The 14,056-nt window shown below is 37.1% G+C and overlaps 1 protein-coding gene across 4 annotated transcripts in view; it reads left to right on the forward strand.

The window, feature by feature from the left end:
• Nucleotides 1-14,056, forward strand: part of DLG2 (discs large MAGUK scaffold protein 2) — a 1,588,988-nt gene that overhangs the window by 20,493 nt on the left and 1,554,439 nt on the right. For all 4 annotated transcript variants that reach the window (XM_059187674.1, XM_059187632.1, XM_059187635.1 and 1 more), the window contains exon 2: nucleotides 7,700-7,774. In XM_059187674.1, coding sequence (XP_059043657.1) covers nucleotides 7,700-7,774 — 75 coding nt within the window. The remainder of the gene's footprint in view (nucleotides 1-7,699; nucleotides 7,775-14,056) is intronic.

Below are 14,056 nucleotides of genomic sequence, written 5' to 3' on the forward strand. Positions count from 1 at the left end.
ATCTAATATATATATATATTTTTTTACATTTTTCTTAGGTGTTTTCTTTTTTAAAAAAAAAAATTCTTTTCTTTTTTTTTTTTTTTTTTTTCTTTTTTCTTTCTTCCTTTTTGAACCTCTTTTTTTACCCTTTCTCCCCACTCACGATTTTGGATCTCTTCTAATTTGGCTAAAGCATATTTTCCTGGGGTTGTTGCCACCCTTTTAGTATTTTACTTGCCCCTTCATTTACTCTTATCTGGACAAAATGACAAGACGTAAAAATTCACCACAAAAAAAAGAACAAGAGGCAGTACCGAAGGCTAGGGACCTAATCAATACAGACATCGGTAATATGTCAGATCTAGAGTTCAGAATGACAATTCTCAAGGTTCTAGCCGGGCTCGAAAAAGGCATGGAAGATATTAGAGAAACCCTCTCGAGAGATATAAAAGCCCTTTCTGGAGAAATAAAAGAACTAAAATCTAACCAAGTTGAAATCAAAAAAGCTATTAATGAGGTGCAATCAAAAATGGAGGCTCTCACTGCTAGGATAAATGAGGCAGAAGAAAGAATTAGTGATATAGAAGACCAAATGACAGAGAATAAAGAAGCTGATCAAAAGAGGGACAAACAGCTACTGGACCACGAGGGGAGAATTCGAGAAATAAGTGACACCATAAGACGAAACAACATTAGAATAATTGGGATTCCAGAAGAAGAAGAAAGTGAGAGGGGAGCAGAAGGTATACTGGAGAGAATTATTGGGGAGAATTTCCCCAATATGGCAAAGGGAACAAGCATCAAAATTCAGGAGGTTCAGAGAATGCCCCTCAAAATAAATAAGAATAGGCCCACACCCCGTCACATAATAGTAATATTTACAAGTCTCAATGACAAAGAGAAAATCCTGAAAGCAGCCCGGGAAAAGAAGTCTGTAACATACAATGGTAAAAATATTAGATTGGCAGCTGACTTATCCACAGAGACCTGGCAGGCCAGAAAGAGCTGGCATGATATTTTCAGAGCACTAAACGAGAAAAACATGCAGCCAAGAATACTATATCCAGCTAGGCTATCATTGAAAATAGAAGGAGAGATTAAAAGCTTCCAGGACAAACAACAACTGAAAGAATTTGCAAATACCAAACCAGCTCTACAGGAAATATTGAAAGGGGTCCTCTAAGCAAAGAGAGAGCCTACAAGTGGTAGATCAGAAAGGAACAGAGACCATATACAGTAACAGTCACCTTACAGGCAATACAATGGCACTAAATTCATATCTCTCAATAGTTACCCTGAATGTGAATGGGCTAAATGCCCCTGTCAAAAGACACAGGGTATCAGAATGGATAAAAAAACAAAACCCATCTATATGTTGCCTCCAAGAAACACATTTTAAGCCCGAAGACACCTCCAGATTTAAAGTGAGGGGGTGGAAAAGAATTTACCATGCTAATGGACATCAGAAGAAAGCAGGAGTGGCAATCCTTATATCAGATCAATTAGATTTTAAGCCAAAGACTGTAATAAGAGATGAGGAAGGACACTATATCATACTCAAAGGGTCTGTCCAACAAGAAGATTTAACAATTTTAAATATCTATGCCCCCAACGTGGGAGCAGCCAACTATATAAACCAATTAATAACAAAATCAAAGAAACACATAAACAACAATACAATAATAGTAGGGGACTTTAATATTCCCCTCACTGAAATGGACAGGTCATCCAAGCAAAAGATCAGCAAGGAAATAAAGGCCTTAAATGACACACTGGACCAGATGGACATCACAGATATATTCAGAATATTTCATCCCAAAGCAACAGAATACACATTCTTCTCTAGTGCACATGGTACATTCTCCAGAATAGATCACATCCTGTGGATTTTTTTTTAACAAGATTTATTTATTTGAGAGAGAGAGAGAGAGAGAGAGCAGAAGCAGAGGTAAGGGGCAGAGGGAGAAGCAGACCCCTGCTGAGCAGGGAGGCCCATGCAGGACTGACTCCATCCTGATTCTGGGATCATGATTGAGCTGAAGGCAGATGCTTAACCGATTGAGCCACCCAGGTGACCTGAGCCTCTTGTGTTTTGTATAGGACCAGGAATGGATGTGCCAAGGTCTGTCTTGATGTCTACTCCTTCTTAAGACTTATTTCCCCTTGGGGTGCCTGGGTGGCTCAGTAGGTTAAGCCGCTGCCTTAGGCTCAGGTCATGGTCCCCCTGGGATCGAGTCCCGTATCGGGCTCTCTGCTCAGCAGGGAGCCTGCTTCCCTCTCTCTCTCTCTCTGCCTGCCTCTCTGTCTACTTGTGATCTCTGTCTGTCAAATAAACAAATAAAATCTTTTTTTAAAAAAAAAAAAAGACCTATTTCCCATACAACCTGTTGTTCATGCATTCCCTGTGAAGTAGAGATAAATGAGAAGAAGGCAGATGTCAGCTGTCTGTGTAGCATAGAACAATTCTTTCCCCTCAGTCCTAGGTTTCTGAGACCCAGAACCAAGGGGCTTTCTGACCAAGTCCTAGAATTCCTTAATTCAACTGTGGATGATACATGGTACACCTTTACCTCAAAGGCCGTCTACTCATCCTTTCCCTTCTAAAAGCTTTACTGGAAACTGAAGTATTTCCTCTGTTAAGCCCTTCCTTATTTAGAGTTCAGTACTCTTACCCGTGTCCTAAATTTCTCTGTGTGATTTTTCTTAACCCTTTCTCATCCTTTATTCCCGCCCCTAAATGAGTGAGGTAGATCTTTTTGATTGGCCCATGTCATGTTTTATTTATATCATCTCAATTAATTGCCTTATAATTGCATGGTTATGAGGTCATTGTCTTCCTTAGACTCAGAACTTCTTTTAGACAGAGACTGAGTCATGGTATATCCTTATTCCTAATACAGTAGCTGGCACATACTAATTTATCAGTGAATGTTGACCAACTACATGAATGGATGAATGCTCATATAACCATGTTTTTTTAAAAGATTTATTTATTTATTTTAGAAAGAAAGAGAGCATGAGGATGAGCAGGAGCAGGGGAAGGGGAAGAGGGAGAAAGTGAAAGAGAAGCAGACTCCCTGCTGAGCACAGAGCCAATGCAGGGCTCAGTCTCACAACCCTGAGATCATAACCCCAGCTGAAATGAAGAATTGGACACTTAACTGACTGAGCCACCAGGCAGCCCTTTAACCCTGTTTTAAATGTAACACGCTATAGTGTATCTCCTAAAAGTTTGGGAGCTTCTTGAAGAAAGAATAATTGTTTAAATTTTTATGCCTCTAAATTTTATATCTCCCTATATAACTAGCATGGTATCTTCCACATAATACATATTCAGTAAATGAGTGGTTGGATAAAGGAATGAATATGTGTACAGTATTATCATAAGACAATTCTCCACCCAGGAAAAAACCCTGTGATTACAAGAATCATTTTACTATGACTATTACAATAGAACCTTTCAGCTTGTTCTCTGCTTTTAGAGGAGCATGCTGTTTTGAATGAAACATTTAGGTCAAAATTTTGTTTGGATGAATCAGTTCTCACCCTGCCATACACAAACTTGTTTGGAGGATTAAATGACTAAACCTCTACATAAATACTTTGTAAACTCCAAAGCACTCTAACAGACACAAGCTGCTGATATTCAAAAAAAATCCTCTCTTTTTCTAGAGATGGGATTCATTGGGTAGAAAATCTTTAGAGTTTTCTTTGCCAAGTGTTTGTCACTACTCAAATCCTCTGTAGTTACATATTTACACAATCAGTTTGAAGTGTAATTGTCCAGTATATCTGGCTCATTTGCTCAGGATAATCCAGAATGAAATATGTCAAGATATTATAGTCAGAAAAAGACAACCAAGGAAGATAAGAGACTTGGAGACATCAACCTGTCTAAACAGCATAGTATTTTAAGAAGACCAAAACCCATTGATAGCTTTGTCTCTTGAGAGAACATGTTTTCCAAGGTTAGCATTGCAAATGCTAAATCCTAATCAAGTCACATACAGACAATCTGTAGGTATGAATATCCAGGGTAGATGGATGGGAGAGAAGGGGAAGGAAAGCTCTGTCTCTGGGTTAATTTGTTACCAACTTTTATCTTAAAATCTTGCTTGGCCCTTTAGGGAATTCTAATGTTCCCTCTTGATTTATAGGCTAAGAATTACCTGAAAGGTAGGTTAAAAGAGCACTTTCCTCTAGTATTAGTTCTCTTTCTAAATGGCCTTGTAACGGGTGTGGATCTTCCAGTTAGGTGATAACCCTAAACTCTTCTGAACACATTAAATGTTAGAAACAATATTGAAAAAGGAGAATGAAAACTTACAGGGAAAAAGGAAGAATTTTAACCCCTTTACATTACCTACTGTGGCAAGTCCCTTGACCCCTGTTAGATTTTCTTCTTTCAAAGTAGAAGGAAGGTTTAAGTAAAACCAAAGGTTAGGGTTTTCAATAACTACACTTGAGTTGAAAGCTCTTGTGAGACCATCTCTACTGGCAGTTCTCAACCTTTGTTATAACTCAAACTCAGAGGAATAACTATATCTTATGGTAACAGTAGATCAGAATGATGGTGGTTTTCAAATGGACGGTACACTCCTTTGGAAGACAGAACATATTAAATTCTTGGGAGGAATGTGAGGTCTGGAAAAGATTCATGGGTGAATGACATTTCCTCTCCCCACATTGAGTTGTGGATCTAATAAAAACCCTCTTATTTTATACATGAGAAAAGTGAGGTTTAAAGTTTTAAAGTAACTTTCCCAAAGTTTCACAGATGGATTAATGGAAACACTACTGAAATCCAAGATCCAAAATTTATATTCTGGTCTTATTTTTTACTCATCACACACTAAGCATAATGATTTAAGTCCCTGTAGCCTCTGTCTTCAGTAGGCCTTTTTATGTGTCTGCCCCTGTATAGTCATATTGTTAATCTGCTTGATTAAAACACTAATGGGGAGGGGGTGCCTGGGAGGCTCAGTCATTAAGACAGCTGGGTGTCTTCAGCTCAAGTCGTGGTCCCAGGGTCCTGGGATTGAGCCCCACATCGGGCTCCCTGCTCAGTGGGAAGCCTTCTCCCTCTCCCACACTTCTTGCTTGTATTCCCTCTCTTGCTGTCTCTCAAATAAATAAGTAAAATCTTTTAAAAAATAAAATAAAATACTAATGGGAAAGTCTTCATATCCAAAACTCAGGTAGTAATGGAGTAAGAGAGACTTACTCAGATTTCCATCTTTCTTTACTACATGTTTCATCCCTGGAAGTTCAGATACTCCTTATTTTAGCTCCCTCACACTTTATGAGAACTTATATTCCTCCACCCAAGCATAGCTCAATTATTATTTAGCCTTTGCCATGTGCTCCATAAAAATAAACACTATCTAGATATGAAATAAGCTTACTACTATTACTACTACTAATAATAACAATAATCAATTATTACAAAGGAGACATTCCTCACTGTTAACATTGTTTGATATGAATTCTCATGATTGGGAATAAGAATAACTAGCTTTTTTGGTCCAAGTTTTGATTTAAATTCTAGATAGTTAACATATAGTGTAATATTGATTTTAAGAGTAGAATTTAGTGATTCGTCATTTACATACAACACCCAGTGGTCATCATAACAAGTGTCCTTCTTAATACCCATAACCCATTTAGCCCATCCCCTACTACCTCTCTCCATCAACCCTCAGTCTGTTCTCTATCATAATAATAACTAGCATTTTAATTTTTAAATTTTTTAAAGATTTTATTTATTTAGTTGACACAGGGAGAGAGCACATGCAGAGGGAGCTGCAGAAGGAGAGGAAGAAGCAGGCTCTCCCCTGAGCAGGGAGCCTGCTGGATCCTAGGACCCTGAGGTCAAAGGCAGCTGCTTAACTGACTGAGCCACCCACGTGCCCTAACTAGTATTTTAATAATATTTTCAAATTTCAAAAAGCTTAAGCTCATATGTAGATAAATTATATTTATTTATCTGGCTTCGGCTATCAGAAAAGGAAGATAAGATTGTCCTGTTACTTTGTGTGTTCTATTAACACCCTTGCAGGCTGTGGTTATGATTTGGGGTGAATTTATATGTATCATCTAATAATATTTGTATGAATAAGGTGAGACACTAACACTGTTTCACAGATGTGACTACCAAGACTCAGACCAGCTTATTACAGCAAGTGCATGGTTGAGCTTAGCTTGAAATTGTGATCATCTGACGTCAGTTGAGTGTACCTTATGTACCCTATTGGCATTAAGTTCATATTTTGATTTAAACAAGAACAATGAGCATGGGGATTGATGGCCTAAGTGTATTTTTATGGTGACTTCATCAATAATCACTCAAACAGCACTTTAGAGTTTAGTGATGTCTTAAAAATAGATTACCTAAATAAAGTTTGTTCTAAAAAGCTTATAAATCACAAAAAAATAATTCTTAGTGTAAGTACTGAACTCAATATTTTATTCCAGTTAGGTCAGAAATGTTAGGATCATTGCTAACATGAAAACATATTAGCTGATAACATGTCTAAAGGCCCATTAAAACATATTAGTTGATAACATGTCTTAAGGCCCATTAAACAGATAGAAAATGAAAAATACCAGAGGCAGCTTCTCATACAGGAAACATGTAGGGACATCAGAGCCAGTCAGCTTCTTGCTGCAATACCAGCAAGGCTGTTTTCTTGTAGGGTAGCTTTTAGGCAAGTTGCTTAGCCTCTCTGAGCCTCAGTTTACTCCCTTGTAGAATGGGTTCAATAATACTGCTATCTATACTTGTTGTGGTGACTAGTGATAAAATAATGGATCTAGAACAATCTTCAGCATATTTAGTAGCTCAATAAATCACAGCTAGGTTTTTTAATGACTATTGGTAACATTATTATTAGTCTGTTTATATTATAATTGAGTGTAGAATAAAATAAATAAAAGGTAAAAGATATGTTATTTGAATCACCTTCTCCCCTTTTTTAACACTAATCTGTTCTCATTATTACAGGGATGGAGGTGTATTGTTAGTGAAAGTGAAGCACTTCATTTTTTCTAAAAAGCCGATTAGAAATAATTTATAAGAGTTATAATGAAAGAATAGGTTAGCTAGAGATAAATTTCTTATGTAAGATGAAGTGCCTGGAAAATGGCTTACAGTGTCAAATCTTCATGTTCCATGTTTGATTTCTTTGCACCTCATTTTCTGTTGTGACAAGAAAGACCTCTAAGATCTGTTCTGTAATGACTGTACATTCTGGGGTTCTATGAAATGCTCTAGAGGGAATTATCACTAGCTCATAATCAAGAAGGGGAGACAGGTAAACAAGTTTGTCTGTACCTTGACTAAAGTGATTTTGCATGGGTAGAGTGTGTATCAGTTTTGTCTGGAAGCCCAAAGGAAAGAAGACCAGTTTTGCCTCTGGGTTAGGAGGGTTCTCAGATGGGTCCGGTGGGGGCCTGAAAGGCCACTTGCTGAGGAAGCTTAGTGACCAAAGTCCAGTCCTTAGAGTAATAGGAAAAGCAAAGTATGATTTCTTATTCCCTAATAAGAGTAGAAATTACATACCTAGTTTTCTGCAGCACTGCACCAAAAAATCATTCTCAAAGCCTTCTCCTATACTTTCAAATAATGTAATAAACATATCGATGATGGATATGGCAGCTTGTATGTATTGCTGCACATAATATATAAGATATAACAATCACTTTTACTTATTTGCAGCAAAACCAAGGCAAATGCCCAGCCCAGAATTGTTCAGTGGAAACCTCTGCTTGGATGCCTGTCCACCACTGTACTGTAAGTGTGATTAAAGGAGAATTATTTTTATATTTTGGAACAACCTTAGTGGAATGGGCTAGAATCCTTCCTGAGATTCTAGAAAGGTTTTTTTTTTTTTTTTTTCCAGGAAGCTCTGTGTTGTAAGAAATATCTGTGATCAGGGATTTATGGTTTCTGTGTGTGTGTGTTTTGTTTTTTTTGAGTCAGGGTAATTTGCCAAAGATTTATTTAAATGGATTATTGATGATTTAGATTTGGATGGACAGTCATTAAAATGAATATATTTGCACATGTATTTTTTCAGTAGCTGCATATTCAGCAATACTTGATTTTAGATGCTTTAGAGAAGGATGTTTTCTCTTCTGTCATTGTCGTGTTGTCTATTTAATAGTGATGAGTACACGGATTTAGAATTTTCAAGTCTTTCTGGTATAATAATGGTCTCTGCATTTGTGTGAAATCTTCTATCAGAGAATTTTCAAGTGCCTTAGAAACAAGCAGGTACTATGTCATTATCCCTGTGTTACCAGTGGGAGATTTAAATGCAAAGGGAGTAAGAATAGTGTATCAATTGTAGAGCTGGGAATAGATCCCAGACACCCTGACTCTTTTCATGAACTCATTCTACTACACTGTAAAGAAAAGTCAGTGAAGAAGTGGCTGATTTGTATGATATTCTCCCATACATGCTTTGCCTGATAGTTGGGACAATGGTTCCTTTGGGGAATGTGTGTGCTCTAACTGACAGTTTGCCTGTTATAAAATAATTTGTGTTTGTTGGAGACAAGGAATTTGAAAATTACTTTTCCGGCATTCCCCTCATTTGACCCACCGTGCAAGCCATGTAAAATGATATGCAGAGCTTCTTAAATACCATCATATATTGTTGCTATACAAGCTGCTGGAAGGTGAAGCTGGGCTATCATAGTGTGACTTAGGAGTGCTCTCTAATGCAGTAAGCCTGGGGGAGCCTACTTTTCATTCTGATTCCAAAGAGTATGAAGCCTCTTGTTTTTGTTTATCTATGGAAGGAGGAGAATGTGGGATCACTTACAATGAAGGAGAGATGGTGTAGCTAAATTTTGGAGGCATTCCTGCAGTGCTGAGGCAGCCCAGACTTGCTGGAGACTTGGAGAATAAAAATGTCACACTTGTGAGAGCAGATGGTCAGAGGGGTGTGCATGCTAAGGGATTCTGCTGATGCCAGAGAAAGGATGAGTTTTAATAATTCTGTTTCTTCATCAGTCACCCCTTCTACTGTATCCCTGGTGATATTATCTCATAATTACTGATTTGTAAGTCTATTTCAGCAGAGACTGGGTGCTATTCAGGGTCCCGGTGTATCTGTGCCTAGGTAAATCCCTGGTATGTGGTAGGTACTCTGTGAGAGCAAGTTCAATGAATGAGACTTCAATCTGTTGACTTCCTCTTTAGTAAGTTTTATTAAATTATCTCAGCTCTTAGATTTGTTGGTGAAGAGGAATAATTGTAGTATTTTACCTTCTTGGGTGGGTGGTTTCCATTTCTTACTTTCAAGGGTCATTTTACACTTTTCCTGCACAGAGTATGATTGAGAATGTGTTTTAAGGAATTTTGTTTCAACCTAAGCCAAATTTAGTGGTTTGATTCAGCTGTGTCAGGCGCTATGACTGTTGCTGGAAGTACGAAGATAAATAAGATAGTATTCCCATTTTATCAAAGACAATCAATATATAACACTAGAGAGAATTTTTATTAGGGGACTCCTGGGTGGCTCAGTGGGTTAAGTGGCTGCCTTCAGCTCAGGTCATGATCCCAGGGTCCAGGGCTTGAGTCCTACATCGGGCTCCTTGCTCAACAGGGAGTCTGCTTCTCTCTCTGCCTCTGCCTGCCACTCTGCCTACTTGTGCTCTCTCTCTCACAAAAAAATAAATAAAATCTAAAAAAACAAACAAACAAGAATTCTGATTAGTAGTGATCCTCTACTACACTGATAATTTCACGCCCAAATAACAGAAATTTGACATTTTAGTTATTTTGTGCAATCTTACGGCAAGTAAATCCATTATTAGAATTATGTCTTTTGGATTATTAAAAATAATACATCTCTTATTTATACCTTAGAGTTGAACCCTGTAGGATCTAGAAATCCCAGATTAGGTCTTTTTGTTATAGGAAATTTGTGACTAAGTCGATGACTACATTTAAGACTCTTCCTGAGGAGCACAAGTCAGAAATGCCAAATAGTCTGATTCTCAATTCTGTGGTCAGGTGAGAACATCAGAAAGATGTTTCTTCTTGTTTCTGCTGTGGAATTAAGAGCTGCTGGTTTCATAGATTTCCTTTGCCGTTTATTTAAAAGTAATTACATTTCCCAGTGGGGCAGACACTTTCCAGAGGAGTTGACAACTCATAATGATTCTGCTTTCTCTGTTAGTAACCCTGATCCACAAAGGTAGGCTTTCAAGGTCCATGTTTGGGCTATGTGATTCTGTCCCTGGCCATGTCTGACTGATCTAGGGGTAAATATCTCATCTCACCTGGGCCATTTGGATTCTCTCTCCTGGGAATTTAGAATATGTACTAGAGAGATACCAAAATGATATTCAATAGTATTGAATCATACAAATGACAATAGTTTGGAAAATCATCTGTGAACCTCAGCTGCTGAAATCCTTAGACCTGCTCTATACCTGTCCTTCTGAGATTCTGCTTACTCAAATCTCTCTTTGATTTTGTGAAAAGGTCCCAATAATCTGCTGGTCATCAGTAAGTTACATCCCCCCACCCAAGTTATTCTAGATTTTGTTTTTATTTTGTTTATTTGGGGAAGTGTAATTTAAAAAAACAAAAGATTTTTTTTAATTAATTTTTTATTTTTTATAAACATATATTTTTATCCCCAGGGGTACAGGTGTGTGAATCACCAGGTTTACAAAAGATTTTTATTTATTTATTTGACACAGGGAGAGAGATCACAAGTAAGCAGAGAGAGAGGGGGAAGCAGGCTTCCTGCTGAGCAATGAGCCTGATATGGGGCTCAATTCTAGGACTCTGAGGTCATGACCTGAGCCCAAGGCAGAGGCTTAACCCACTGAGCCACCCAGGCTCCTCTGTAATTTTTTTTTTATTTGCAATTAAAGAAGGAAAAATAAAAAACTCACCTTAATGAACACCCCTAGTCAGCAGCACTTACGAAGCTCCCAATAGCGTTTACATATTGAGTGGTAGACACACACAGGAAGAAATACTGAGAACACTGAGATTTTGAGAATTTTCAGAAGTTTATTTAATAATGGAAATAGTCTATTTCTATTTATTCCAAATATCTAATTACATACAACACTTCTGTACATAAAAAATGACCAAAGAATAATTTGGTAATGACTTACTCCACATTATAAAATTAGAAATATGAATAATTAACTGTACAACTAGCATAAGCATATTTATAAAACAAAAATACATATAAAATGTGTAGTCTTTTTGGTATTAATTTCCATTTTCTCATCTCTCAGGAAATAGAAAAATCTTAGCCTACTGTGTTTAAAAGAATGTTTTGTCTGTCTCAAATCCTTCATTGACTGAAGCAAGTTATAAATAAATTAATGCGTACTTACATTGTTAATAGACAGTCTGTTAGCTTTGTGCATTTTTAAGTTTACTTGATTGCTTCCTACATTTTTCTCCTGGATGTTCTATTATTGTTCCTTGGTGCTTTGCTCTGAAATGATTGTATCCTTATAATTGGGCTTTATTACTTTTTCCAAAAACGTCTCGGTCTTTGTGTGTGCATTTGCCCCAGGTTCATTTTAAGTGCGGAGCTTTTATCATTGGTTTTCTTAAGAATGCTTCTCTCTGCAAATTGCTCTGCAAATGCCTGTCACCAGCTCCATGTTGCCTTGAAAATGGCTTCTATTACTATTTGCTTAGTCTCTTCCTAGATGCTCTCTTTTTTTGGCACTCCACACCTCTGTAACAATGGAACCAAGAGGTATTTTAAAGACTTTTCCTTTTAGCCAGAACTGACTTGCACAAATTAGGGTTCAAGATGAATAGAAATTTTACCTTCAGTAATTATACAGAAACATGGACATATTTATACTTTTTGAATAACCGTAAATAAAATATCTTCCCTAACAAAAAGCATGACAGTTTTATTTTTTAATTTCTCTCTCCTCGTATGGCTGCATTAAGGACTAGAATGATATCCTGCTTCACCTCTACGCTTTAAATTTAATTGGGTCATACAGTCAAATGAATATGAGCAGTGGTTACCTGAATCCTTGCCACTTACAAGCAAATGAAAGAGACCCATCGGTTCTGGGACTCAGGTGAAAACTGGCTGATCTCTGAATCTGGGGTGAACTAGGCTAAGAATTAGTTTCTGGTGCTTAGGAACTAAGAACCTTAGATTCGACCAACTGCAGGAGGCTTGAGTGGCTGCTACATTTCAAGGCCTAAATGTCCGGACCACTCAGTATGGTTATGGCTTATACACGGAATTGTTCACTTTCAGGAATGAAACTTAGTTATTGGGCATTACTTAGAAATGACTGTAATATGTGATTTTATCGTTTGGAATATGATATGTAAATACATATGGTTTGTCTACAATAATCACTTTGTTTCTCTGCATATTTGCATACTTTAAAAATAATGCAATGAGAGGAGTTTCCAAAATCCCTGCTGTTATAGAGATTATCATGAATATTGTTATACCTGTGTATCTCTCTTGTTATATAATATTCACCCATAAATAGATATGTGAAGTATTTTCAAAAATCATGTTAACATTTGCAAATTAGAACGCTGCATTCTGACTACATCAACTTTCATCTACTCATTTAAAAAGCATTTGCTGAGTACATTTTCTAAGTTATAAACCCTTGCATTCTTTAAGATAAAGCAGGAAACAATACATTTAAATAATCATTATGCTGGATAATACATGCTATAAAATGCTAAAACAAAATGCTATGGGGTGCCTGGGTGTCTCAGTTGGTTAAGTGTCTGACTTTTTTATTTCTGCTCAGGTCATGATCTTAGGGATATACAATTGAACCCTGTGTCAGGCTCTGTACTGAGCATGGAGTCTGCTTAAGATTCTCGCCTTCCCGCACTCAGACTCTCTCTCAAAAAAAGAAAAAGCTATGAATGTACAGAATGGAGATGGAGGTTTGCTTCAAGATGGATTTTGGAAGACAGGAAATGCAATGTTTAGTAATAATTAAATATGCAAACTTTAAAACTGATTAAGATTTGTGTTAAAATACAAACTCTGCCACTTACTAGTCATGTGACCTCAGACATTTTACTTATCCTCTCTTGAATTTATACATGCAACAGGATATATTTTTAAATTTTTTATCTTTTATTAACATAAAACATTTTTATTAACATTAATAACAATATGTTATTAGCTCCAGGGGTACAGGTCTGTGAATCGTGAGGTTTACACACTTCACGGCACTCACCATAGCACATACCCTCCCCAATGTCCATAACCCAGCCACCTGCCCCCAATCCCCGCCAACCCCCCATTCTCCCCCCACCCTGTGGCAACCCTTCGTTTGTTTTGTGAGATTGAGTCTCTTATGGTTTGTCTCCCTCCCGCTCCCATCTGCAATAGGTTATTTTGAGATTTACATGTGATAATGCAAGAAAGTTTTAACATAGAACCTGGCATGTAGCCATTGCTTGGTGAGTGGTAAGAGAACAAAAAAGAAAAGGATAGGTCATCCCAGAAGGAAGTGAGTGGGGCAGGATGAATTGGTGAGGAACCAAAAAAAAAAATAGGAAGTAACTAGTTGTTAATTTAGGGCTATTTATTTGAATTTATTTAGAAGGATCCTTTCTTTGGAAAAGGATTTAGGCCGGGACAGAGAAAAGTTCTAGGATTTAATAAACATCTTTTTTAAGACTCTGAAAGCAGAAATTCTGAAGCTTTTGAAAAGAAACATTTTGCTCTTTGACAGGCAGGAGCTGATGATGTAATATGACACTTCATATTAACAACAGATGTTTATATTCTGAGTTACAAAGACCATTTTTGAAGAGTAGAGTTGGATACTCCCTTTAATTTAAATCATTTGAACATTTCCCTACCATGTCTCTCTAGATTATGAAAGCAATTTTTCTCTTCTATGGGAAATCAATAAAAACAGACATTCCCCCAAAGAAACCAGAGGAGATGTTCATTTAAAGTGTTAATTATTTCAGTGTGTTCTCTCAGACTGCCTGACGTTACCAAGTCAGAATCAGTCACTCTAATTGAAGCCAGTTAATACAATGTGCATAAGAAATGTGCATATAGTAATC

Source organism: Mustela lutreola, chromosome 1 (assembly GCF_030435805.1).
Source record: "Mustela lutreola isolate mMusLut2 chromosome 1, mMusLut2.pri, whole genome shotgun sequence".
In the NCBI taxonomy this organism is placed as follows: Eukaryota; Metazoa; Chordata; class Mammalia; order Carnivora; family Mustelidae; genus Mustela; species Mustela lutreola.